This window comes from Manihot esculenta, chromosome 8, assembly GCF_001659605.2.
Source record: "Manihot esculenta cultivar AM560-2 chromosome 8, M.esculenta_v8, whole genome shotgun sequence".
NCBI lineage: Eukaryota > Viridiplantae > Streptophyta > Magnoliopsida > Malpighiales > Euphorbiaceae > Manihot > Manihot esculenta.
Window position 1 is genome coordinate 3664418 of NC_035168.2, and position 26372 is coordinate 3690789.

The window sequence follows — 26372 nt, forward strand, 5'->3', positions numbered from 1 at the left end:
AACCGACCCATTAAGAAGACTTAGAGGTCTTAAAATGGAAACTGTCGTTATGAATCCGGCCTCGTAACGGAATGGTAAAATTCAACGGTTATCAATAATATTCGATATATTAATAGATCTTTAGATACTAAGAAAATAAATTGCAAAAAATTACTTCTCATAATCACTATTAAAATAATTATTTGTTAAAACAATTAATATTATTCTATATGGCTTAGTATTATAAGAATATTAATAAAGTATTTTATTAAAAACTATATTATATTATATTTTAAATCTTAAAAATATTTTTTTAAAAATATTTTTATAAAACAAATGGAGGCATGAAATTGTGGAAATTTCTATCTGTGAGTCAGTTACATAAATTAAATATGTTTTTTTTTTTATTAGAATTAGTAAAAAAACTAGAATTAGTTAAGAATTTGGACCATTTCTTCACATGCTTTGTTCAGAATAGGAGTTGCTTGACGATCTACTTGACATTAGACAATTTTAATTTTTAAATTGGACTAAAATTTTAAATTAGGAAACTGGTTATAATTATTCTTTCTGTGAATTAAAATTAAAATCGAGAGGTTTGAATTATCGGTCCGATTTCAATTTAATTATTTATTTTTTAAATAAATTATTTAAAAAAATTGTGTCACTTTAAAATTAATGTGTAACCAACTTAAATTATCAAAGAATTAAATTTAAATTTATTTTTAATTTATAAAAAATATTATTTATATTTAGTTGTAATATTATTTTATTTTTATATTTTTTTTATATCATGATACATTTTATAATTTTCTTATTTGATAAAATATATATTAATAACATTTAAAATTTATATTTTTTTCATATTTTATTTAAATATTTTATTTTTATTTTTTAAATTAAAATTAAATTAATTATTTATAATTTATATTTGATTGAAATTATAACCGTGAAAAACTAATCGAAACCATTTTAAAATTTTAAATTAAATCGATTTAGATTTAATTTAAAAAATAAATCAAACCGTCAATTATAAACTGAAATCGAACTTTTTTTTAGAAAAAAGTTTTGAAATCAATTTTCAATCTATTGAATTTTTTTCAAACATTCTAAATAAATTTAAATAATTAATTGACTGCATATGGTAATTAAAACTTTAATAATGGAAGAAGTCAAATAGTAAGGATTGATTAAAAAAGTCAAATGATAAGGATATATATGTGTGTAGAATAGTTGATCTTCTAAGGGGTTTGCACACGTGAAAGTCATTATTAAACTAACTTTTCAAGTCCAGTTATTTGAATATCCTCAAAAAAGTCCAATATGCATTTTAAATAAATAAATAAATAAAAGACTTTTATATTTTTTTTCCAAATTTTAACATACTATTTTTATTTAATTTTAGCTATAATAAAATTATTATTTGACATTGCTGCCTGCAAGATTCATCAGGTAGAAGAAAAGTAGCAGAAAGCAAGAATTTGACTTGACTGGTCAATAACAACAGACCAACTATTTAAAAAAGAAAAAATTTCTAATTAGTTCCTATTTTTATCATTAATAACAATTTGATCCCTATATATTAGAAATTGCACTATTTAGTCTTTTGATTTTGCATCTGTCACACTTTTCTTCCCATTAGTTTTAAAATTAAGTTATTATATAATTTATACACATTATAATTTTTAATAGTTTAATCTCTTAATTTGGTACTTATTCAAATTTCAGTCCATTAATTATATTTTTTTATATCTTCTCTCACAGCAAAGAGGGAGGAGGTAAAGAGAGGGGGGGGAGACTAAGAGATAAATTGAGGGATGAAATTATAACTAATTTTCAATTTGAGGGATATAATTATAAATAATTATAAATAATTATAATATTTAAGGATTAAATAGTAATATAATTTTAAAATCAATGAAAAGATGAACGGAAGAAGCTTTAAAGTGTGACTAATGTTAAATTGAGAGACTAATTAATGTAATTTATTAAATATAGGATCAAAATGTCATTCATGTTAAAATTTAAGGATTAAATAGTAAATTTACATTTTCAAAAAGAAAGGATGAACATTATACTTCTAAATCACTTGAATGATATAAAGCAACCAGCGCCTGCAAATTTCAGCTAAAACGACAAATATTTAATACAAAAAACGACCAATTCAAAGCAGACCAGAAAACTTGGCCATTTCAAAACTGATTCCTCCCAACTCATATAAAAATTGCTAACCCCAACCCAAACAGATCCAGGATTTTACGGGCTTTTTACAAAATTAGGGTCGGGGCTATTTTTATTTCCGGATTTGGGGTTGAGAAAATTTTATTTGCGATTTTGGGGTTTGACTGCCACGTGGCAGCCAAAAAGGACATATGGCGCCTCTTTGACAGGCGCCAGAGCCTGGCACCACTTTAAGTGGCGCCAGGCTCTTTTTCTTTTTTTTTTTTAAATGTCTGGCGCCACTTAAGGTGGCGCCAGACAATTGTTTTTTTATTTTAAATTGTTATTATTATTATTTTTAATTATTAATATATTATAATAAAATATTTATATTATATTATTTTTTTATTTATATTATATTTTTATAATAATAAATATTTTTTATGATTTTAATATATTAATATTTAAAAAATTTTATTATTAATATTTAAATAAAAAATTACTGAAATTATATTTCAGAATTATAAAATTGATATTATATTGCGATTAGATGGATAAATTTTTTTATTATTTTAATATATTAATACAGTAATTCTGTAATTAAATAGTATCAATATTTTTATATACGTTTAATGTTATTTCATAATTTATTAAAAAAATAATTAATTAATCTAATTCAAAGTAAATTAATTAAATTTATTATATTTGATAAATTATAAATAATCAGATGATCGCATGCAACATTTAAGTAGCCTATAATAATATTTTATAATTCTAAATAGCAGTTAATAAAAAGTAAATTTAATTTTTATAATTTTAAATATTAATATTTATTTATTTATTTTTATAATTATAAACAATAATGTAATTTAAATAATTAATAAAAAATAATAATTAAATATTATATACGATCACTTGATTATTTATAATTTATTAAATAAAATAATATAATAATTTTAAATATTTTATACGAATTGTTTATAATTTATTAAAAATAAAAAATAACTAAATTAAGTAATTAATTCAATAAAGCTATTTTATACAGATTTAATAGCAGTATAATATTATAATTCTAAATATTTTTATAATATTATTACATATTGAAAATATTTTTCTAAAATATAATAATTATTTATAACTAGTCTTAGTATTTTGTAAAATTATGAAATAACATTAAACGTATATAAAAATATTGATACTATTTAATTACAGAATTACTGTATTAATATATTAAAATAATAAAAAAATTTATCCATCTAATCGCAATATAATATCAATTTTATAATTCTGAAATATAATTTCAGTAATTTTTTATTTAAATATTAATAATAAAATTTTTTAAATATTAATATATTAAAATTATAAAAAATATTTATTATTATAAAAATATAATATAAATAAAAAATAATATAATATAAATATTTTATTATAATATATTAATAATTAAAAATAATAATAATAACAATTTAAAAAAAAAAACAATTGTCTGGCGCCACTTTAAGTGGCGCCAGACATTTTAAAAAAAAAAAAAAAAAAGAGCCTGGCGCCACTTAAAGTGGCGCCAGGCTCTGGCGCCTGTCAAAGAGGCGCCAGACGTCCTTTTTGGCTGCCACGTGGCAGTCAAACCCCAAAATCGCAAATAAAATTTTCTCAACCCCAAATCCGAAAATAAAAATAGCCCCGACCCTAATTTTGTAAAAAGCCCGGATTTTACAACAGCTACCAAGAAAATGGCATCCTCTGTCAGAAGTCAATTGCAGGGTCCAAGGCCTGCACCGCTTCTTGTTAACCGGAGCTCTTCAAAGATCAAGAAAACAGCGGCTCCAAATCGTCGGAGACATTCTCCGGTTGTCATATATCTGAAATCACCTGATATTATTCACGTTAGAGCTGAGGAGTTCATGGGTCTCGTACAACGTCTTACTGGGAAACAAGCACAGAATCAGAGTAGTATTTCTGCTTCATCATCGTGTTCTCCAACTGCTCGTGCAATGGCTGATGTTGAGTCCATCGAAAAGGGTTCTTCAAGCATGGGTGAAGAAGAGTTGGATAGTGAGTGAGCTCAATTTCGCAGTTTTATTTTAAGCATGTAGAGGGATTGAGAGTGAATTTCAGTAGGTAGTAGAAAAGATGAATTACTTAAACCCCGGGTTTGCTATAAATAAATTTGTAAAAATCAGTACAATTAATTTTTTTTTCCTTCTTTTAATTTGATTTAATTTTAAAATTTAATTTTAATTATTTCAAGACAGTTGAATTTATTTCGAAATAAAATGGACCAATTGTATTTTAGAAGAATAATGAATCGAGTATTTTTAACTATTTAATTTTACTTAACGGTTTTGAGCACCATATAATTGAGTTTATATGAGTTTTATTTTGAAAGTCAATATTCATAACATATACAAGCTGGATCAGGTGTTTATATATAAAATATTTATTAATAAATTTATTTATATAATTAATTAATTTAATATAAAATATATAACAATATTTATAAATTTTATAAATTTTATTTAAAAATTAGAATTAAATATTTTTTAAAATAAAAATATATTTTATATAAATTATTAATTAAAATTAAAGACATTTACAATTTAGTCCTTAAATATTATCGTTATTAATAAATCAGTGCCTACATTTTCAAAAATCTATTAAAATATCCTTATATTTTCTCTCCGTCAATAAAATAGTCATTCCATCTATTTTTACCGTTAAAAATAAAGTAAAATATCAAATTACCCCATTCATTTCCTCCTCCTCCTTCTTCATTAATTCCTCCTCCTCCTTTTTCTTCATTGATTCCTCTTTTTTTTTTTAATTTTCCTTTTTTTTTAATTTTTCTTTTTATTTTTTTTTTAAGGTGGAGGAGAAATTTTTTTTTCTTTTTTTCTTCATGATCGTTATCTTCTTCCTCTCTTTCTTCTTCTTTTCCTTCTTATTTTTTTCATCTTCTTCTCCTTCATCATCATTTTCTTCTTCTTATTTTTTGTTATTTTTAAGGAGGATGATGAAAAAAGTGTCACACCCATTCTCTAAACTGTAGAGATGGATATGACCAGAAAAACTGACAGAACTTCCCCTGATATTTATACATATAAAAACGTGTAACCTGCTATAATTTCAAAACATTAAGCATATATAGAGAAAACTGATAGCTGGACTAGTCAATCCATAATATATATACAACAACACAAAACCTTCTTTATTGGGGCTGTACAATCTATACATGATTTAAACCTTTAGACTGTGGATTAGCTATGAGTACTCCAGTTGGGGATTCTGTAGTATGTGAACATGTGTATAGGGATTGTGTTGTTAAGTTGGGTGACCATGAGCTGTTAGTGGATCTAATTCCTTTGTGTCTACAAGATCTGGATGTCATCCTAGGTATGGACTGGGTATCCCGTCATCATGCCACAATAGATTGCTTTGAGAAATCAGTGGTATTAAATAGTCCAGAAGGGTCTTCATGTATAAATTGATCTCAAGTCAGTCTGACTTCATGTCTGCGACGAATGCCATCAAACCAAGCATCAGCCTTACTCTGAAGCAACCCATGTACATTATCTACCTTCTCTGGATCAGTCAACTTCATTAATTCAAACACTTTTAGTACTTTCTTTAACCATTTATCTGCAATGTCAGCATCAGAGGAACCCTCAACTATTTCATTGATGAAAAGAAATGATAAAAGCATTTTAATATATATGAGAAAATATAATAACGTTTTAATAGATATGAGAAAAGATAAAGATATTTTAATAGATATTTGAAAATATAGGGACTGACTTATTAATAATAATAAAATCTAAGGACTAAATAAGAGGTTTTATTTGAGATCAATATTGAATTTTAAAATTTTTTTCTCTTATTATTTAAAAGGAAAAAATGATAAAAAGAATATTTTATTGACGGAAAAAAGATTAAAGAATATTTTAATAGGTTTTTTTAAATTAAAACAACCGACTTGTTAATAATAACAATATTTATAGACTAAATTATAAATCTCCCTTAAAATTATAATTTAACGAGTTTAATATTTTTTAAATAATAATAATTAGATTTGAGGTAAATTTGAATAATTTAAAATTAATTTTAATTAAGTTATAGATGTATTCATTTATTGATAATATTAGTAATGAGTTCTACTCATCTATATCCTAAGCTTCAAGCTTTATGCCATTTTACTTATTTCCAACGTGTCATAATATTATTGTGAATTTGTGAGTACTTGAACATAAACGGGCTACCGTCTTCTAAGTAGTGACCGTTAACGCCAAACACTAACGCCGTCAGTGACAGGAGGGAAATAGGAGTACGAAATTGCTTCAAACGAAAATTGAATTCACTCTTTACCGCAACTTCTCCGCTCTCTTTTTCCTCTCCACTTCCTCTCGCTCTCTTTCTCTTTCTCTTCTCTCCCTCGCTTGCTCGTTCGATCTTACTGTCAATGTGATTTACTCTGGGCTCTTAATCCAGGGCAAATCGACCAAAAACCCTAGATTTGACGCCATCGTTCTAGAGGTTTTATTGGGTGCACCGGATGCTGCTTTTGCGAAATTTTTATTCACCAAGGTAATAGATGTTTCTCTAATGTTTGATTGGGATTCAAGTTGCTCACTGTATTTTCTCTGTTAATTTATTCCCAAATCCGTCTTTCTATGCTTTTTTGTACTATTCATATCGTGTTTGATGATAAAATGAATAATTTCTCTGGCATATAATTGGATGCGTTTAGTTTATTAAGATCATTTTCCCAAAGCGTTCTTTCTATGCCTCTTCTGCTGTTCATATCATGTTCAATGGTAAATTGAATCAATTCTCTCGCTACTGGATGCTTTTAGCTTTTTACTGATAAATTCCTATTGTTTTTGAAGAGCTGAAAATGAATAAGTTGCTTGTTAGCTATTCTGAGGTTGGGCTCAATAAAAGTTCGGTTGGCTCAGTTTGTAACTTTTAGGCTCATTTAATATACAAACTAAGTTTGAGTTTGTTGATATTTCATTCATTAAGGCGTCGTGAACTAGCTCATGAATATGCTTATGTAACTAAAAGTGTTTCATCTTAAACTTAGTATCTTAAACCTAAAAGTTACTAGGTTTGCAAGAGTTGAGTTGATTGTGAGTTGTTTGATATTCAGTTCAACAAAAACTCGGTTCTGCTTGATTCATTTTTGAAAAGAGCCAAGCTTGAGTTTTTGATATTTGACTTGAGTTAGGAAAGATTAAAGTTTGAGTTGGTTTGAATTCAAAAGAATTTTATCAACCAAGCCCAAACTTTTCAAAAGCTTGGGTTTATTTGGTTTGTTCACACCCTAAGGTCTTAGTTGGAATGTGAATATCCATTTGATTAACCATTCTTTTTCAGGAAGCTTGTTTTTTAATAGTTATTTATATGCATAATATGTGTAGCAAATGTTTCTCACCAAATAGAGTGAATTTTTCAGTGTTATTAGCTAATTTAGTGTAAGCATTTTTGTATTGAACAAGAAATAAAAATGGTCAGATTCGTTTATTTCTGTTTTTGGATGATCTTTCTTTTCTTTTCATTTGAAACCACAGCAACCAAATTTAAACAACACCTAAAAGGCACAACACATTGCTGGATAATTGGAATATAAGATCAGTTTTATGACACAAAAATGATGCTGCTGGTGGTTTCTCTCTATCTCATACCTAGAATGCAAGTGCCTGTTAAGTTAATTTTAAAAATCCAAGGGCTAGATTAGCTTAACTTTGCCCATTTTCTGAAGAATAACATGTCAGTTAAATCTTCGACAAAAAAAAATGTCAGTTAAATGTCACAAGCTTTTCTTTTACATCTGATTCTAAAGGAAATTGCTATCTCGTAACTACTAATACCATTGTGGCATACTGTACAAGGCTTGGAGCAATTATAGGTGATGAGTTGATTGGTAAAGGAGATAGTCTGGTATAGCATCTTGGAGAACTATATGGCAAAGGTTGCTACACCTGGTTCGTTAACTTCCAATTCTCTTCAAATTGGTGGGACTGCTCTTCAGGTTGGTCCAATGGTTAAAAGGAAGACCCCGTCAGAACTGAGAGTAAGTTTTGAACTCATGATCTCTTCCTTCATGTTTTTGCTCTATAACTTGTACTGCAGTTGCTATTTAGACAGCCTGGTACTCTTATCATGTGATTTATATAGACAGAAACAGAGTTGGATGGTTTACCTTTGGCAATTTTTAAATGGTGATGTCTTTATATTTTGGCTTATCAACGTGATTTACTTTTATTGAGGGTGCTATTGATGATACACTTAATTGTTGTCTCACTTCATGATCAGTACCTATTATGAAGACTATTTTCATTCCTTCATTCTTGAGTCTGAATTATTTGCCTTTTTGTGGTGTTATCTTCACTTGTTGGTATTGTATAGGAAAAGATGAAATAAATAGAAGCCGTTGTGCTAGGAATTAGGAAAATAATTCTACTCAGCTGTACGTTCTTGTATCAGTTTCTTATTTTTTACAACTCCTCTGTTTATGTTTTGTGACTGATTTAAGCTTATTTTGGAAGTGTTTGAGTGTCTTCTAATTGTTGTTCATTTTGAGTTGCAATATTGTATAGATCTATACAAAAGTTATTGAAAGAAAAAGGTTAGAAGTAGAATGGCCTTTATCCATCAGTGATGGTGTGGCCATAGGATCCCCCCTCCCTGTTAGACTAGACACGACCGCAAATTCCAAAACACTGGATAATCTGTAACAATGTCGTAGAAAATGAAAAGTGCTATAAATTAGCTTAATGCTCACAAGGAACAGTGATTAAATTTATACGGTTCAAAATTTTATTTCTAGAATCTTTTTAGATCCAAGATGAATGAGAAAAGTCTCATGGTTTTATTGTAATCATCGGCATGCAGGGAGAGCAATTGAAGAGGACAAATGTTGAAATTGTAGATGAGTCTCCTGCTCCATTGTCTGGTTCAATGAAGTAAGTTGCATGCTTGCCTTGCTAATCTTTTTTACCCTTCCTTTTCTTCTTTAGTGCCCCTTGGTCTGACACATTCTTTGTAATGGCCTAGCAACACTAGCAATAATGGACTTAAGAAACCAGATTTATCAAGGAATCCAAGATATATTGACACCCGTATGGATGAAGTATATCCTGTCAAAAAGTCCAGGCTCAGGATGCTTTCTGTAACGGAAAATGCAAAGGTTGTTACATTTCCGGTTTAAGGGTTCTGATTTTCTGAACATGAATGGAGTGTGGTCATTACCCAATTGATTTGTTTTTAATACTTGTAACTTTTAACAGGAAAACATATCAACCGAGCAAACTAAAAGCCTGAAGAATATTTCCATGCTCTCAAATTTGAAAGCCAAAAGATTACTCTCATGGTATGAGTTCTAGCACATTGTATCATATTTGGAATTAGTAATCTTATTTTTCTCACTATACTGTTCTGCTATCTTTTTGCAGTCCAGAAAATTCTGCTGCATGCTCTATAGTTTCCAAAGAAGGTAAGGTGCAAGCTAATCAAACAATAGAAAGATGCACCCAAAGCATATTTCGAAGTGTTACTGAACTTTCATCAAATGGTGAAAATTCATCTGGCATGGCTCATGTCGATATGGTATAATTTGTTTGTAATTTTTCTTGGTAATTATTTTAGTTTTATACATGTACTGAATAAGCAATCACCTATTCTCTTAGGATAAAGCATTAAAAGGACTAGTTGCCCATGAACCTCCTACCAGTTCTGTTTTAAATGCTGCTGCTTCTGAAAAGTTGGGCAATCATTATTCAATTCATTCAGGCAATTTCATCTCTGAATGCTTCATTACAGGCCAAAAGGCTCCTCTTGATTTTACTTTGAAAACAAAAATGCGGTTGGTGTCCTCTTGCTCTGTCAATTGGTGAGTATGTCATTATTTATGAAGCTATTATTTCCCTTATTAGTTTGTCTGGTGGCAGCCCTTTGAGAAAGGGGCAACTTTAACATGTACTAATGTAGTTAATTTCCATGGTTAGTTACTATTTTTATTCCTCTTTTTGGCTTGAAGAATGCTAATATCGTCTTCTTTTCGCTCCAACAAGTCTTGAAACATAATATGGGGAGAATAATTTTGTAAAATGAAAAGAAGTGGAAAATAGTTACTTTATCCGTGACACACAGCACAATGAGTTATTAACTTATTCTCATAACTCCCTCAATTTGGATATGCATTTTAGTTAAAGCAGAGGTGACATAATTATTCATGCTATTCAATATACTTTAAGCCTTTCTTGTACGTCCCCCTTAGCCATGTGTTATTCTTAATGTTGTTTACATTAATGATTTTGAGTGGTTCAGTGGAGATTGTCTCATGGGAACTCTCTAATTGAATTGATTTCCTCTTGTTGAAACCAACTATGGGTAAAATACATGAGGACATCTGTTGCATTTCATAGCACGTGTTCTTTTATCACCTCCCATAACTTTTGCACTTTAGGCATACTTTTGTTCTGAAAGGCATATGCTACTTGTTAGAGAACATTGCTTGAAATAGGATGGCATGTGGGAGAATTTGGTGGAAACATATAATAATGTCAACTAGATATATTTTCTACATGTGATGTCATTGTCTTCCTCTATTGTGTATAGGTAAATGCTTTGGTGGGTATATTTCATGTCTGTGCCACCTTTTTTTTTTTCATATATATATAAACTTAAGGATTAGAAAATATTTTGGACTTGCTTATATTTTTTATACAAAAATGATAAAAAAAGCCCTTTTTTTTCCATTTCTTGATTGCGTGTTTAATTACATAAGTGTGTGATATAAATTCCATATTCACAAGTGTATTACTTTATAATGACTTTCATTTTGCTGGTTTGATATTGTTTTTGGGTTAATATCTTCTTTTGCAATTTGTAGGATTCATAGGTCAATTATGTGTAGTGTCTACAATGGAATGCCACAGTTAAAATCCCAGTTTGATTGTTCCAAAGATGGTAGTAGCTCAGGGCAAGAATTTCTTTCCCAAATTCTTAGTTCCAAAGCATTACATTCGTGGATTTATCCTCAGTCTACATTGCCACCTTCTGTCATATCAGTGTTAAGTTCACAAGCACTAGATGGAGGTTTGTGGAACTAAAATATAATTATCTGATTTTATGCATTCCCTGCTGCTCTTTTTTATTTTTTATTTTTACGTATTTGTTTTTCATGCATTGGAAGTAGACTTTTTAAGAAAACGGCAAATGGGATGGGAGGATTCATTTCGGAGCCTCTATTACATGCTTCGAAAGGACATTTGCAATATCTTTTATGGTAATTACCTATGTTCTTATTCCTTTTCAATTATTTATAAATCTGAAGTAAATTCTGGTGCTGCTTCCGAGTGAAAAGTATGTAGCATCACATAAGCTTAGGGTGAGCATTATTTGGTTCAAACCGAAAAAATTGATTGAACTGAATTAATTTCAAAATTCGGTTCGATTTGGTTTTTAATTTCAAAAATTTTGGTTATTTCGGTTTTGATCAGAAAAAAATCAGAAAAACCGAACCAAACCGATTAGTGATAATAACATGTTATTTTCAATAATATAGAGAAATTAAATTATATTAAAATTAAAATATTTTAATTAAATTTTAAAATATTAAAAATAAAGTGTAAAAAATAAAAAAATTATTAAAAATCAAAACCGATCAAACCGAACCGAATCAGACCGGTTCGGTTCGATTCGATTTCTGACCAGAATCGGTTCGGTTTGGTTTTCATAAATACTAAAATTTTGGTTTTCGGTTTATTCGGTTCGGTTTTGAACCGAACCGACCAAAACCATTCACAACATTTAAGGCATATGTTTGTTTTTTAGAATTAATATGTATTGTATCTTCTCATGTTATTAGCCTTGCATCTCTCAGCTCCTTTCTTTATTTGCTATATGCTTAACTTGTTTATTTGTCACGTCAAGTGCAAGAGCTTGTGGGATCTATGAGATCCTCTAGTCTCTTGAGAAATCAATATCCTTTTCTTTATGTTATGAACCATGAACTAACATGGTGGTTTCTTGAAATTTGTAGTGTGCACATCACATTTTATTGTGATGTTTATCAGTGGTAGTGGCTTGGGAAGGACCAAAAAGTTATGCAATGCTTACATCTCCCAGTCAACAAGGGGTTTGAGATCGTTGTTGAGAGAGCATGTAAGAATTGCCTTTTCAATATCCAAATTCTTCTCATTCTCACATACAAATAATTTTATCTTTATAATTTTGCTTTGAAGTTTCTCTCATTATGTCATGTTTACTATGTAGGTAGCAACTAATTTTCTCTTCAATAAAACTTGTATTTTAGGGGTTTTTTTTGTTTTGATGTGGAAGTTATCCCTTTAATGTAAATGATTCTTGTTAAATTTGGGTTAGGGTTAACTCACCCTAAAAGCTAGCTCAAGGGAAGAGTGTCTATGGCCTATATAAGGGGCATATTATCCCTTTCCACAATCGATATGGGATTCAACACACTCCCTCACGCCCAGAATATTTTACTGGTGCGTGGCATATTTATGGGAGACCCTACGTCGGATGGAGAGGCTCTTATACCACGTTAAATTTGGGTTAGGCCTAACTCATCCCAAAAGTTAGCTCAAGGGAGGAGTATCTATGGCCCATATAAAGGGGCACATTACCCTTTCCACAACCGATGTGGGATTCAACAATTCTTATACTTGCATCCACAAAATTTTGTACAGTTGTATACAATCGAAACTTTGAAAATGATTATGAGGTTGGAAACCTTCCCATTAACTAGAAATGCAAGAACTGTTGTTGCTTCTTTGTTGAAGCTTCAAGAATAAAGATAGAAACTGATTGTTTTGATTTCAAAATGATGAAATAGAAGAGTTTTCAAGTTGGTTGCATTTTGCAAACAAGACTAAGCATTTGATTCCTGAGGAGCTGGTTGCTTAGGGAAGATGATCTGATTCTTTGGGGATGGTTTTGCTGTGTGGTAGATATGTGACGGTATAAAGTAGAGACTTATTTTTCAGGGTGGCTTCCTCCGTGGGATTAGATATAAAGTGTTTCTCTGAGGCGTTCTAGGTCATCTGGATGTTGGTGTTTTATATGTGCTAGAGCTACTCTAGGGTCTCTGCTTATGATTTAATACATTATCTTCACAAAAGCAAACCTTGGATTACATTGTGGTTTCTTCATCAGATTTCTAGTTAGCTCAGGCTTTTGGCAATGTCAGGAATCATTGCCTTATTATTTTCTTTTTTTATTGTGCATTGTATTCTATTGCTAAGCTTGACATCTTTCAATGTCTTCAAGGTTTTGTGTAAGATATTTTTCAAGTAGGAACAACCAGAGCTGAAGGTTCAAAGACATAAGCTTGAATTTTCCGTTTTTTTTGGGTTATATATTTAGTAGTTTTAAAAGCATAGGTTTCAAAATCAGGAAATTGTCTTGCTGTACTTTTTTTAATAAATAATGTATTTGTGGTCCTCTACATGTTGCATTGCTTACATTTTCTACTAGTTTGTGGAAATTCAATGATTTGCGAATTGTGATGCCTTCTATTGGTTGACTTAGGGTGTTTGCTTCTCTATGCCACTTTGCCATTCTAAGGTAGAGCAAGCGACCACTGAAGATCTAGTTGAGCTCTCAGAAATTGAGAAGCAAAATTTGGGCCAGGTTTGTTGTAATTTTTCATTTTTTATTTTGTGATTTGGGGGAACCATTGTCTTTGAATGTTTTATTCTGAAAATGATTTAATCCTCAATTTTCTTTGGAGTGAATTAATCGATTAGAGAACATGCGATTTCCGGATGTAACCTTGTAGGATAGGGCAAATGTTTTACTGCCTAGAAAATACACTCAAAATTTCTGATTCCTACATTTGGTGTGATCTTGAGGATCATGCCCTAAGGCTCCACTTTTAAAATCATATTACTGAGCAGCTGGTTTCTATAGGAGCTATCCTTGTCAAGCCATTACCAGTTAGTTTTTATTTTATTCCTTAAACTTTATAATTTCTTGCTGTTTTCTATGTAATAATGCAGACTCGACGTCCGACCTCCTTGTCTGATGTTGATAATAGCCCACAATCTCTGCTGGCTTTCTGTGGAAATAAAAATGTACATGCATTGTATGATTTTTTGTTAAATTACAGGTAGGAAAACATTTAAAGTTTGAACTAAAGAATTATTTTGTTTGAGTTTGACCTCATGTTCTTGGAAACAGTTGCACCCTTATTGCATATATTCGTTGACCATGTTCTTGTGGTTGTATTCAGATATTCCTTGACCTTTTTGTCTGGTATGGATGTTCCTGTATTGTATTCACCTGTTCCATTTCAGAATGCTGCTCTTTCTGCTCCAGAGGTGGGTGTTACAGATGTTTAATCTAATTTTATTGTTCAATAGGTCCTCATTGTCTAATTCGCCTGACCAATTCTGTTGTGTCTAATTCTTCTCTTGATAGCCAAGTTACACAATATTGGTAGAAAAGTCAATTGTTTTCTTTCACCTTTGGTCTATTCTTGGATCCTTTACTATCATTTACTTAAATTGTGATTGTCTACACTGTTGTCCTTTTATTGTTACCTAGAAATCTTTGCTTCTGTTTATTATCATGTTATATTGTTACTGCATTTTTTCTATATCAGAGAAGAGTTGTTTTTGGACATCAATAAACATTTTTCCCTTCCCCTCCAGTATGTTGTAAAGCAAATTCTCTCGTGTAGAAATGTTAATCCAGTAAAAAAAATGTTTTATTTTTTCTCTCTTGACGTGAAACCACACGTCTTAAAGCACAAATCTTGTTTCCCAGATAAGATGTGTGGAGATGAAAAGAGTTGATCAGACTGCTGCTTCCCCCAAAGAATCTAAAGCTAAAGATGGTGAATCCTTACAAGGTTCATCTTCTGGTCTGTGCTCTAGCATTGAAGTCACTGATGCATACATTCCATCATGGATTGTTTGTCGTGTATGTGCATTAATAGGCTCTGAAGGGAAGAGCTTTGAGGCAAGGTATGATTTAAGTTCTTTTATCAGCTTCTATCATCGAGGATTCTGCTAAGTGTTTCAACATAATTGGATAATATATCTTTCTAGTCTGTGCATAACTGGTTTTTTGCTTTGATTTGGGCGATTTCCAGCTTTATAACAGAGCGTACCTCAGTTGGCTTGAATGTTGCTCTGGAGACTGTGCATGAGAAATCTGATTCTAATGCCATAGCAAGCGAAGGCTTGCAAGATGGCAGTCACTGTGTTGGCATTCCAGAGGCTACAGTTTCTCCTAGCTTGGGTTCAGGATTCTTAAAAGGCTTGAAGTACAGCGATGGTTCTTATACTGCTTCCCTCTCTCCTGTATAAAATATTGCCATTGTGACATGCGACATTGAGATTTTGGAATGGTTCGTACACAGCTTGAAGGGTCTCAAATTTTCCTTTAATGGTCTATAGCGGACAGCAACATTGAGATATTCCAAGGGTTTTTGCAAAGCTTTCCTCTCCTTTGCGGCTTTACTTTCATGGTTGCTAGTGGAGATACAACATTGAAATATTTCACTGGATGTTGCTAATTAAATTGATCATTTACCCATTTATTCTAATCCTGTATGATTAATAGTTACTGACTGATGCTCTGTAGCTCAGGAAAATTGAGAAAGCTGAATTGTACTTTTCTGGAAATATGTTATTACTGGTTAATTGTGCTTGTATGACCCTCAACTCCCCCAGCTGGCAAGTGCTTGTTTGCTTTATAAATAGTCAAGTTTGTGTTTGAAATCATGAATTTTGTAAAAATTTAATTATTAATTTGAAAAATTTTCATTTTAAAAAATTTGAAATTATATAAAAATTTATTTAAATTTTTTTCTTGTAAAATAAATTATATTAAATAAAAGGTGGTTGTTTTTGGACGAAAGTTTGGCTTAAATTTTCATTGGCTTATAGAAGCATTTGGGTTGAGAAAGTTTAGGAACACACCATGCAGAAAATAGATCCATTAGAAGCGTTAAACGGGGGGGGGGGGGGGGGGGGGATTAATGAGTAGTTTTTGGATTTTGTTAATTTATCACATGATTTTCTTAGAAAAAAAATCAAAAGTGCAGTATTTATTTCACCTAAAATTGAGTCTCGCTGCTGGGTGTTTCAGGTGGTATTCACTTTTTACTTTATTAAAACTATAGAAACTAAATTGTATTTTATCCCTATTTTAGTTTGGTTAAATGTTCAGTTTCATTCATGTAATTATTGCGAAGGTTTACTATAGCTCATTTTCAATTTTTTATTTAAATTAACACAATATTTTCAATTTAAGCTTAATTTAGTTTAAAATTCAAAATTTGTAAACCAAATTTCTTGTTTTTTCTTATTTAAATAAAAAACTCAATTTCTTGACTTTTTAAGTCACGTTTCTGAATTTCTTTATTAAATTCAAAAATTAAAAAGCTTAATTTTTTTAGCTTTTCTAGTTAGATTCAATTTTAATTGAAACTCAAGGGTTAACTTGGACAAAAAATTAAAAATAACTAATTGAACTTTTCTAATAACTACAGAATGAAAATTAAGCATGAAGCTCTTTAAATTTCAATAAAAAATGATCTTGTTAAATTATCTTTGTACCTTTGGCTTTCAATATTGTATAGGGGGGAAAAACTAAAAAACCCCTTCAGTTGAATTCAAAAACTCCAGAAACGTCAACCCCTGATTTTATCATGCAAAGTCTTTCAGAAAGTTGAATTTGTAAGCAAATATCATCAAGATGGTTTGTAATTGCAAAGTGCACTTTCACCAGTAATCCATGCAAGAACAAGCTCCTCCTTTAAAATGATGGAACCTGTTCCTGTCTCTTACTATCAACTCTCGTTCATAAACTTTAGATATCAGCTTTGTAGCTGTGTGGCAATCTTCACATACCCGCAAGTTCTTCACTATTCTAATGGTGGTATGAGCTTTAGTCCTCATAATCCCATATGCAATAGCAAGCTTTTCACTGTGCTTGTGCAAGGCATTTTCTTTTTCTTCCTCATCTATGTCAAACATTGCATCCGTAGTGTTTCCAGTGTATCCTACTGTTCTTATCTTCTTAAGAATCTCTTCCCACATTTTTTCAATCTTCTCTATTTCTGGGTGTGTTTTGTCTCCTATGGTAAAGTTATGAACCTTCCCATCTATCTCAATCAGACTGTGTCCAGGTGGTTTCTTTACTCCCCTTTCCTTCATTATCTGTCTCATGCTTTCGACATTATCCCACTTGTTCGTCCGGGCATAAATGTTCGAAAGCAGCACATAGTAGCCACTATGTTCTGGTTGTAATTCGATCAAAATCTTTCCCACTCTTTCTGCAATTTCTGCATTTTTGTATGTCCTGCAAGCTCCAAGTAATGCTCCCCAAATCGGTGCATTGGGCTTTACCGGCATTTCAAGGGCAAACTTCTCAGCTTCCGCTAACTTCCCCGCTCGGCCTAACAGATCAACCACGCATCCGTAGTGCTCCAATCTAGGCTCTATACGGTAGTCTCTTTTCATGCTTTCGAAAATCTCCATCCCTCTTTCAACCAAACCCCTGTGACTGCAAGCCGATAAAACTGCAGTGAAGGTTATGTCTCTTGGAGTTAGCCCTGTCTTTATCATTTCTGAGAAATACTGAACTGCTTTCTCTGCATGACCATGCATTGCAAATCCAGCAATAAGTGCAGTCCAGCTTAGGGCATCTCTCTCAGGAAGTTCCTCAAAAACCTGAACAGCTTTATCAATACTTCCACATCTAGCATACATATCTACCAAGGCAGTACCCAGTATCAAATTGATAGTCATCTTATTTCTCACCACATAATCATGAGCTCTTTCTCCCAATTCAAGGGCACCTAAGTGAGCACATGAAGATATTACACTAACCATTACCGTCTCATTTGCTTGAACCCCTTCAGATTGAAGAACTTGAAACAATTCTATTGCCTTGTCAAACAAATTGTTCCTTGCATACCCACTGATCATTATACTCCATGTAACCAAGTTCTTCTCAGGCATTCTGTCGAACAACATGCGTGCCGACTCAACATCTCCTGATTTATTATAACCTGCTACCATTGAAGACCAAGAAACAACATCTAACCGAGACATAGTTCGAAAGATATAGCTTGCAGCCTTTATATCCCCAAGTGTAGCATACATGTTAACAAGTGAGTTTTGCACATAGGCATCAGCTTCAAGTCCATGCGTAATTACTTTGCCATGGGCTTGAATTCCCATATCCAAGGACCCCAACTGAGTACAAGCCTTGATTAAAAATGGAAAAGTAAGATTATCAGGGAATATACCTACCCTTTGTGATTGGATATAAAAATACAAGGACTGAACTGGGGTTTGGCTTCCAGAAAAACCCCTGATCAATGCATTGTAAATAAAGAGATTGGGGTTCTGGATTTGGTAAAAGATCTGTAATGCATAATCTAGCAGATTGTTCTCTGTGCTGAAGGCAATTAAACGACTAGCTGCAAATACATCAAAGATTGTGTGCGTTCTTATCATATGGGCATGGATGATTTTCAGGTCTAAGAGGGTAGAACAAGATTCCAACAGCAAAAGTTTTGGATTCTTTAGCTTTAGCGTTCTTGAAACTAAGCTGCTACTGTTCATCTTCTGAGAGTAAAAGAAAATCGGGTTTTTTGGGTTTTTAGTGTTAAAAAAAAATATTTAGATTTTTAAATTTATTTATTAAATAGGAGTTATGTGACTATCAGAACCACTCTTTATGCATTTACGAGGGCTTTTTGCATTGTCATGTTAAAAAAAAAAAAATTTTCTCAAATCTTGAAAAAAAATTTTTCCGAAATCAGACTAAAAATTGACTCTACCGCACTCTTAAAGTGCGGTAGAGCTTACCGCACTCTTAAAGTGCGGTAGAGCTTACCGCACTCTTAAAGTACGGTAAGAAAAATAATTTTTATAAAAAATTACATTACCGCATTTTTGACATGCAATAATATAAAAAAAAATTATTTAAAAAAAAAATTCATTACCGCATTTTGAAGTGCGGTAATGGATTTGAAATTTTAATTTTAATTTTTATTTAATTAATTATTATATTATATTTTATTAATTTAATTTATTTAATTATATATTAAATTTATATAAATATAATTATAAAAATTATATTAATATTAATTATTTTAAATTATTAATTATTTTAATTTATTTATAATATAATATAATTAATTAATATTTTTATTACAATTAATTTATAAATATTTAATTTTTGAAATAATAATAGATTTTAGAATAATTTTTTTATTTTGAAATAGTAAAAAGTCTGAAGTTTTTTTTGTAGGTGTTGTTAGTGCTATAATTTTTTAAAAATTTTATAAAAATAAAAATAATAAAATAAAATGATAAATATAAAAAATATAATGTTATATTATAAATAAATTAAAATAATTAATATTTATAATAATATTAATATAATTTTATAACTATATTTATATAAATTTAATATATAATTAATTAAAATATATAATTTGATAACCGTCGAGTCTCGCACTCCTTAGGTCGAGTTAAGGTCCATAAAAGCATATCAGATTTCAAGCTCGGAACGCCTCTCAACAGGCCTGTCCGGTAGATTCCGACTAGATTTCAATATGAATGATAGGTCGGATCATCCAGAAGTCCAAACCCAGTAAGCTCTTACTCGACTCGGTGACCTGACAGGAGGAAAAACAACGGATCCAGTCATTTCGCAGTTCTGCCCACTTGTGCACCGAAAGAAATTAAATGGCCGCCTGATATGGAGAGGGCCTCTAAAACATCCATACGCATGGACCAGTATAATAGGACTGGTGGTACTGTTGTAAAAAGATCGCTACGTATACTGAAATCATATTCTCTAAATCTCAAAACATCATAATTAATAAAATAAATATTATATTATGTTATAAATAATTTAAAATAATTAAAATTAATATTAATATAATTTTTATAATTATATTTATATAAATTTAATAGATAATTAATTAAATTATATAATTAATAAAATAAATATAATATTATATTATAAATAACTTAAAATAATTAATATTAATATAATTTTTATAATTATATTTATATAAATTTAATATATAATTAAATAAATTAAATTAATAAAATATAATATAATAATTAATTAAATAAAAATTAAAATTAAAATTTCAAATCCATTACCGCACTTTTGAAGTGCGGTAATGAATTTTTTTTTTAAATAATTTTTCTTTACATTACCGCACTTCAAAAGTACGTGCGGTAATGTAATTTTTATAAAAATTATTTTGACGTACTGCACTTTAAAAATGCGGTAAGCTCTACCGCACTTTAAACGTGCGGTAGAGTTAATTTTCACCCTGATTTCGAAATTTTTTTTTTTTGACTAAGATTTGACAAATTTATTTTTTTTTAACATGAAAATGCAAAACGCCCCATTTATGAATGTGCTAAGATTTAGCGCGCTTTATAAAATGGGCCAAAATTTTTTTGTTTTTTCTTAAAAACTTGCATACACGGTCAACATTGAAGGCCTAATATATTAAAAAATTATTATTATTTATTTAATATATTATAATAATACATTTATAATATAATTTTTATAATAATAAATATTTTAATATATTAGAGTAGTAATACTATAATTAAAAATAGTATTAAAACAAAAACAATTTATCAAGAATGACTCCAATTTCACAATCTTTTTTGGAACTACAACAGTTTTTATAATGCTTAACTAATGATATCTCCATTAGTTACTCCAAACTTCTAATTCAAACAACCTCTAACCGAGTTGAGCTTATAAGTCACACTAGAATGAAAAATCTATGAATAAATCAATGTCAAAATTGTTTTGAGCTGCTCTGTTCAAGGAAGACTTGAGGATGGACAATACAACTCCTAAAACTCTCCACCTACCAAAAAAAAAAAAAATTATTACAAAAACAGTATTTCTGTTCCAACATGGTGTGGTTTTGGCTGGTGTTGCTTAGAAAGAGAACTTGAAAGCACCAGCATTGGAATCTGTTACAGAATCCCAGAAGGAAAGTTTTTTCTGTTGTGCATTTTTCTCCTCTGCTTTCTGCATCAGTTGATTGATGGTTCCAGGAAAAGCTGATTCAATTGCATTCTTAAACTTATCATGCAAATTCACACGGTCTCGTGTTCCAGATACCAGTTCACTAGCATTTGGCCTCTTGAGAAACTCTAATACATTCAACAAATTTCTCCTGCATGACAGAGTGCAAATTATGCTTTAGATATTGTTATCCTGTCATAAAACACGACAAAATCAAATGCATAAGCAACAGGCAAAGAAAAACATAGTTGTAATTTGAAATTACTACAAGTTCGTGAGAACTATGTAGCTTGTTTTCCTTATCATGGCTTTGATCAAAATAACGTAAGCCACATAGACAATGTCTTTAACTATTGCTAATTTGCTGCAGATGTTGACCAAGAATTGCAAAGACCAAGATACTTTCAGAATTGTGTATTTGTGTTCTACATTACTGCATTGACAATCGGGGTTGAAGAGAAGTTCAATGCAATTGTATGAAATAAGAGTCTATGATGTCAAGAAAATTTTTCTTCCATATATTAGATATGTAAAGATGTGTCCATAAACCTGGACAGCTGGATTAATTCTGGGATCCAACTATAATAACTGAACAATCTAACCAAGCCCCACTTGCATACATCAGATCTAGCTTTCACATTCTACGTGTAAATGAAAGCATGAATAAACAGGATATTGAATGCAAATGTAAAGAAATGAGACTTCAGCTCCATGATCATCCATATCTTCTGAAAGTTCTAATATTATTTTAAAACATTCATGAACCAATAAATCCACAATAACTCTTAACAGGATTTGGGTGCAGATTTTGTTGATTATAATGCATACTTCAACAATAGAATACATCTGACCATTCTTATTGCAATCTACTTCTTTAATTACCAACTGGGATTGTGGAATACTGTTTTCCAATCCTCTTGACAGTTTATCCACGCCACGCCTTTTTTGTTACATTTGAATGTATGCAGAGTGATGAAATTTTCTATCTTGAGAATGGGACACTAATCTGAAAAATATTGCTTATAAAATGATAGAAATTTGCTGCAATTCTAAACGGAAATAAGCTAAAACGATCTTGTTTCTTAATATATGCTTCAAAACAAGCTACCACAACCTTGTTTTCTTATTCTAAAAATTAGCTTATGCATTGATACTCATCATTTCATAGAATGACATTAGCACACTTGCACACTTAATGATTTGAGCAAACAGTTAGAGCTAATAACAATTGGATTTAATTTCATGAATTATTGCTCTGGTTATTAACTTGAGAAAGTTTAGGAGAGATCAATCTTGAAAGGATAATGAGATCTTGATAAGCATGAGAACTATAGTAAAACCTTTTCTCAACTAATTATTAGAGGAATGTGCTTGCAGTTCTCTGATGAAATTCCTTAAGATCACTTGTTAGAGCCATCAACAATTCAACATTACATAACAGATGAGAATACACACCTGCTGACATAATTCTGCGTAATGGCAATGGATTCTTCCAAGTTGATCACCAAATGCCACCATCCATTGGGCACAAAAATCACCTCCCCAGCCTTACAGATACACTCAATGGGTCTTTTCTTCCAATGTTTTGTTGCATCATAAAAGTTCATGAACCACTCATTTATAGAAACAGGACATGCCACCTCTGCGCCATCTGGGCTTGGAAGCACCCCTGGTGGTATCACATCAGGAGGAAACAAAATCCATTTCTTAGACCCCTTTATCACTGCATTCCATGCTGATGTTGAATTAGGATCAATGTGGAACGATGAACCAGATCCTGCTGGGCCAATTATGATCCACCTATAATCCGGTCTCTCATTACCTAAAACACTAAATAAATCCTCTCTGAAGTAAATTGGAACTTCATACTCTGAACCCAAAGTGGGAACCTTTTCTGCAAACTTCGGGTCAAAAAGATACAATGGCCTCTCTTCCCTCACTTGATCTGCATACCTAAAATACTCATCAAGCCTCATCTCTACTGGCCCAGCTGCAAATTTCGAATCCCCACATACCTTAAGTAAATAATCCCTATCCCATTTTCGCAATGCAGCCCAATTATCCATACACCCTTCAAACAATACTGGTTTATTTGGTTCCTCAAAATTCAACACAAAGTCCTCAACAGAAATGCCATTCTTTCTAACAATATTATCTCTCTCAAGCCATTCAGGTTTCATATCAAGATTAGCACATAACCAACTTTGGAAAAGATAATCAGAGTAAAAGTCTCTAACTTTCACATTTGATGTACCCATGTCAGAGATATCAAATGAAGGATAAAAAGCAGCAACATAAGTAGATTTCCATGACCCATTAAACAAAAACCCATTATTTAGATTATCCAATACAAGATTTCTCCACAGAGGCTCATGGTTAGCAAAAAAATAAAAAGATTTACTCACAGCAGCCAAAACTCCCAAGTGGGCTCCATCAAGAAGCCCCAGAATGTCAAGAATAAGTTCATCAGACAAAGTTTGGAGACTACCTAAACCTGTGTTTCTGGAGTTGACAGAACCTGGATTCAGGTAAAGGTTGCCCAGTGGTTGGACCCCATAAGTGTGAGAAGGAGCTGAGGCTTTAAGGCTAAACCCTTCTGACTCTTCTTCAATATCTTGTATTTCTTGGTCTTCCTGGAGATGTTGGTGTTTGAAAATGGAGTCTTGTTTTCTTCGGGCAATGTTTTTTTTTCTTGCTTTGTTTTTGGCCTTTAGATTCTTCTTCCTTATTGCTTTAGACAAAAAATTTCTGCAGCTTAACATTGTAGGACTCCTCCTTCAACGTCAAAGAGTATCTGCTAATGGAGATGGCTGTGAGCCTATGATCTGCGAGAGGCTGAGAGCTGAGAAGGGTTTAGCAAAAGCGAACAACCAGGCAGCCCCTGACCTAAGGCGTTTCGAGGAGATGGTAATTTCATAAGAAAAAGAAACGTTTTTACCATTGAGAATATTTTCTGGGCCGTGCTGAATGAGTTTAATGGGTTGGACTTAAACATTGGGTTGATTTTTCTTTTGCCTCTTCTGAGTAAGAAAAGCTCCTCCCCTTGTCTGAAAACGTGAATCTTTCCCCCCCCCGTTGTAGATTATGTGCCACATAAGCTCGCTCATCACACTCCATCCTCAAATTACTTAAATATAATCCCGAATTTAAATAATAATTTTAATTTGTAATAAAATATAAGAGAATCCCAGGAACTTAAATTTATAATAAAATTTATTTAATTTAATTTAATTTTTTTAAAATATTTTCATGTGTTTAAAATTGAATGAAATTAATAGTATAATCATAAAAAAAAATTCAAACCAAAATTTTAAATCAAAACAAAACTATATTCTCCTTGGTCTTGTATTAAAAAACAAAAAAACATTAATAGATTTTGGAGTTTAGAGCTAATTAATTTGAGGATGGATAATGGTTAGAAATTTACAGTAGTTATACAAATTTGTCTGGAGAGTAGGGTATTTTTCTCATTTTATTCCTTTCCTTTTGTTTGTTAGTGAAACCCAACGGCCTCTCTACTACAGTGTCATATATCTCTGTCATGCAGATCCGTATGTACGAAAACGTCAGACACTCTCTCCATGCCAAACGGCTATTAATTTTCTCCGGCGGACGTGCGGACAAGGCTCCGAAGTGATTATGTCTGTTGTCCTTTCTCATGTCACGTTACCGAACTGAGTTTCTTTTTACTGGACCTGAATTTGTGAGTGACCCGATCCGCTCGACATGCCCGCATTTGGACTGAAGATATTGGACCGATCTATCGAAAAACTTTATGAATTTTAGGCCAATATCATCCTCTTGAGCTCGAACTCATCCTAGCAGGCGAAGTTCGACATTCAAAATGGGTCAATTGTAAAGTGATAAATTGACAGAGTAAATTTATTAAAAAAAACAAAAGAGAACTACAAAGTAACAAGGGGAATTTGAAAAATAAGTTAACTTTTTTGTGCCAAAAATATTTTCATGATTAGATGATAAATTATGTCAAGACAACTTCATCTTTTTCAAGAGAAATTTATTTTTAAAAATTTGAAAATTTTATTAATATTATTAATTATATATAAATTTAATATTATTTTTTAAATATAATTAAATAATAAAAATATTTTTTATATATAATTTTATTAATTATATTAGTATTAATTTATTAATATTAATATAACTTTTTTCAATAGACCAAAACATATGGTTAGTTATATGCACTATAATCCATTAACGGGCTGTGGGCAGACATTATACATATTTTTAAATATTTAATATATTTTAATGAAAATATTTATTTATTTTTAATATTTATTTAATTAAATGTCTAATAAAGATAAAGTTCGTAACGTTTATTATTATAAAAGAAATTATAAAACAATTATAATTATAAAATTTTTATTGTATTTAAATAATAATTTTAAATATTTATTGTCAATATTTTTATTATTATTTGAATAATAATTACAACTATTAAGATTTATATCTATTATGTTTCCCTTTCAGCGAAAACAATTAATTTTATAAGTTGGAATATATAAATACTTATTTTATAAATAAGTATATTGAGTCTGTTCATGTGAGAAAATTTATATGGAGAACATATATCTATAAATTATAATAATTTTTTTATTTAAAAATAATAAATTATTTTATATATAATTTTTTATGTTTTGATTCATTTTATATATTATTAAGTTCTTGAATAATAAATAAAGATGAATTAAGTATAATAGAAATTGTATAAAGGTGTTTGTATAATTGAAATAAGATTTATCATCCTGAATTTCTTAAAAAATATTTTATTTATTTTTTGTTAGCATTATTATAAAATTTTGGAGTATTGACATTAAAAATTTAAACTTTTTTGTGTTTTTTGCATTTTAATTCAAACCTTTATTTCTTTACATAAGAATATAAATTTTGAAAACGTTTTATAATTTTATCTAAATTATTCGAGACGGTGCATCACAAGGGAGGGAAATTAAGTTTGCAAATCTAGATGTGGGTCCATGCTCTTCCCTCATCTAATGCATGTCTCCATCCCAAGAAAGAAGAATTAAAGAAGGATCACGAGGGAGGGAAATGAAGTTTGTAGATCTAGATAAGAGAAGCAATTGTGTTGTCACTGCTGCTCCAAATTCTTTTATTGGAAAATCAATTTATTGGGAAAGTTTCCTACCTCAAAATATTAA

At 30.5% G+C, this 26372-nt stretch overlaps 4 protein-coding genes across 6 annotated transcripts; 2 read left to right on the top strand and 2 right to left on the bottom strand.

Annotated features, from left to right (window-relative positions):
- Window positions 1–3850: 3850 nt before the first annotated feature.
- On the top strand, window positions 3851–4313 carry LOC110620205 (protein MKS1). The gene has a single exon (XM_021763835.2). The coding sequence runs from the start codon at window positions 3870–3872 to the stop codon at window positions 4197–4199; it is 330 nt and encodes a 109-aa protein (XP_021619527.1). The 5' UTR covers window positions 3851–3869; the 3' UTR covers window positions 4200–4313.
- A 2161-nt stretch (window positions 4314–6474) lies between these two features.
- Window positions 6475–15820, top strand: LOC110620195 (protein downstream neighbor of Son). Of its 2 annotated transcripts, XM_021763822.2 has the most exons (15): window positions 6475–6717; window positions 8025–8206; window positions 9028–9098; window positions 9190–9322; window positions 9423–9505; window positions 9588–9741; window positions 9822–10024; window positions 11027–11232; window positions 11333–11422; window positions 12179–12300; window positions 13687–13788; window positions 14157–14266; window positions 14390–14477; window positions 14926–15125; window positions 15254–15820. In XM_021763822.2, the coding sequence occupies exons 2-15, from the start codon at window positions 8096–8098 to the stop codon at window positions 15468–15470; spliced, it is 1890 nt and encodes a 629-aa protein (XP_021619514.1). In that variant the 5' UTR covers window positions 6475–6717; window positions 8025–8095; the 3' UTR covers window positions 15471–15820. The 2 variants fall into 2 exon arrangements, with proteins under 2 accessions (XP_021619514.1, XP_043815266.1); XM_043959331.1 differs by lacking the exons at window positions 14157–14266; window positions 14390–14477.
- Window positions 15821–16788: 968 nt separating this feature from the next.
- On the bottom strand, window positions 16789–18772 carry LOC110620918 (pentatricopeptide repeat-containing protein At5g06540). Its single transcript, XM_021764865.2, has one exon. It carries the CDS (start codon window positions 18738–18740, stop codon window positions 16890–16892), a length of 1851 nt encoding a protein of 616 aa, XP_021620557.2. The 5' UTR covers window positions 18741–18772; the 3' UTR covers window positions 16789–16889.
- Window positions 18773–20920: 2148 nt separating this feature from the next.
- On the bottom strand, window positions 20921–24110 carry LOC110620026 (F-box protein At5g06550). Of its 2 annotated transcripts, none has more exons than XM_021763578.2 (2): window positions 22648–24108; window positions 20921–21343 (listed from the first exon to the last, which is right to left on the bottom strand). In XM_021763578.2, the coding sequence occupies exons 1-2, from the start codon at window positions 23952–23954 to the stop codon at window positions 21103–21105; spliced, it is 1548 nt and encodes a 515-aa protein (XP_021619270.1). In that variant the 5' UTR covers window positions 23955–24108; the 3' UTR covers window positions 20921–21102. The 2 variants fall into 2 exon arrangements, with proteins under 2 accessions (XP_021619270.1, XP_021619271.1); XM_021763579.2 differs by having other exon boundaries at window positions 21253–21384; window positions 22648–24110.
- Window positions 24111–26372: the final 2262 nt, after the last annotated feature.

What these genes read in the sequence shown, in the direction of transcription:
- LOC110620205 (XM_021763835.2), top strand. Translation starts at nt 3,870, where the DNA reads ATGGCATCCTCTGTCAGAAGTCAATTGCAGGGTCCAAGGCCTGCACCG.
- LOC110620026 (XM_021763578.2), bottom strand. Translation starts at nt 23,954, where the DNA reads ATGTTAAGCTGCAGAAATTTTTTGTCTAAAGCAATAAGGAAGAAGAAT. An exon ending in ACGCAGAATTATGTCAGCAG is followed by an intron (nt 21,344 to 22,647) that starts GTGTGTATTCTC and finishes TCTGTCATGCAG; the next exon opens with GAGAAATTTGTTGAATGTAT.
- LOC110620918 (XM_021764865.2), bottom strand. Translation starts at nt 18,740, where the DNA reads ATGAACAGTAGCAGCTTAGTTTCAAGAACGCTAAAGCTAAAGAATCCA.
- LOC110620195 (XM_021763822.2), top strand. Translation starts at nt 8,096, where the DNA reads ATGGCAAAGGTTGCTACACCTGGTTCGTTAACTTCCAATTCTCTTCAA. An exon ending in GCCAAAAGATTACTCTCATG is followed by an intron (nt 9,506 to 9,587) that starts GTATGAGTTCTA and finishes ATCTTTTTGCAG; the next exon opens with TCCAGAAAATTCTGCTGCAT. An exon ending in AGAAGCAAAATTTGGGCCAG is followed by an intron (nt 13,789 to 14,156) that starts GTTTGTTGTAAT and finishes GTAATAATGCAG; the next exon opens with ACTCGACGTCCGACCTCCTT.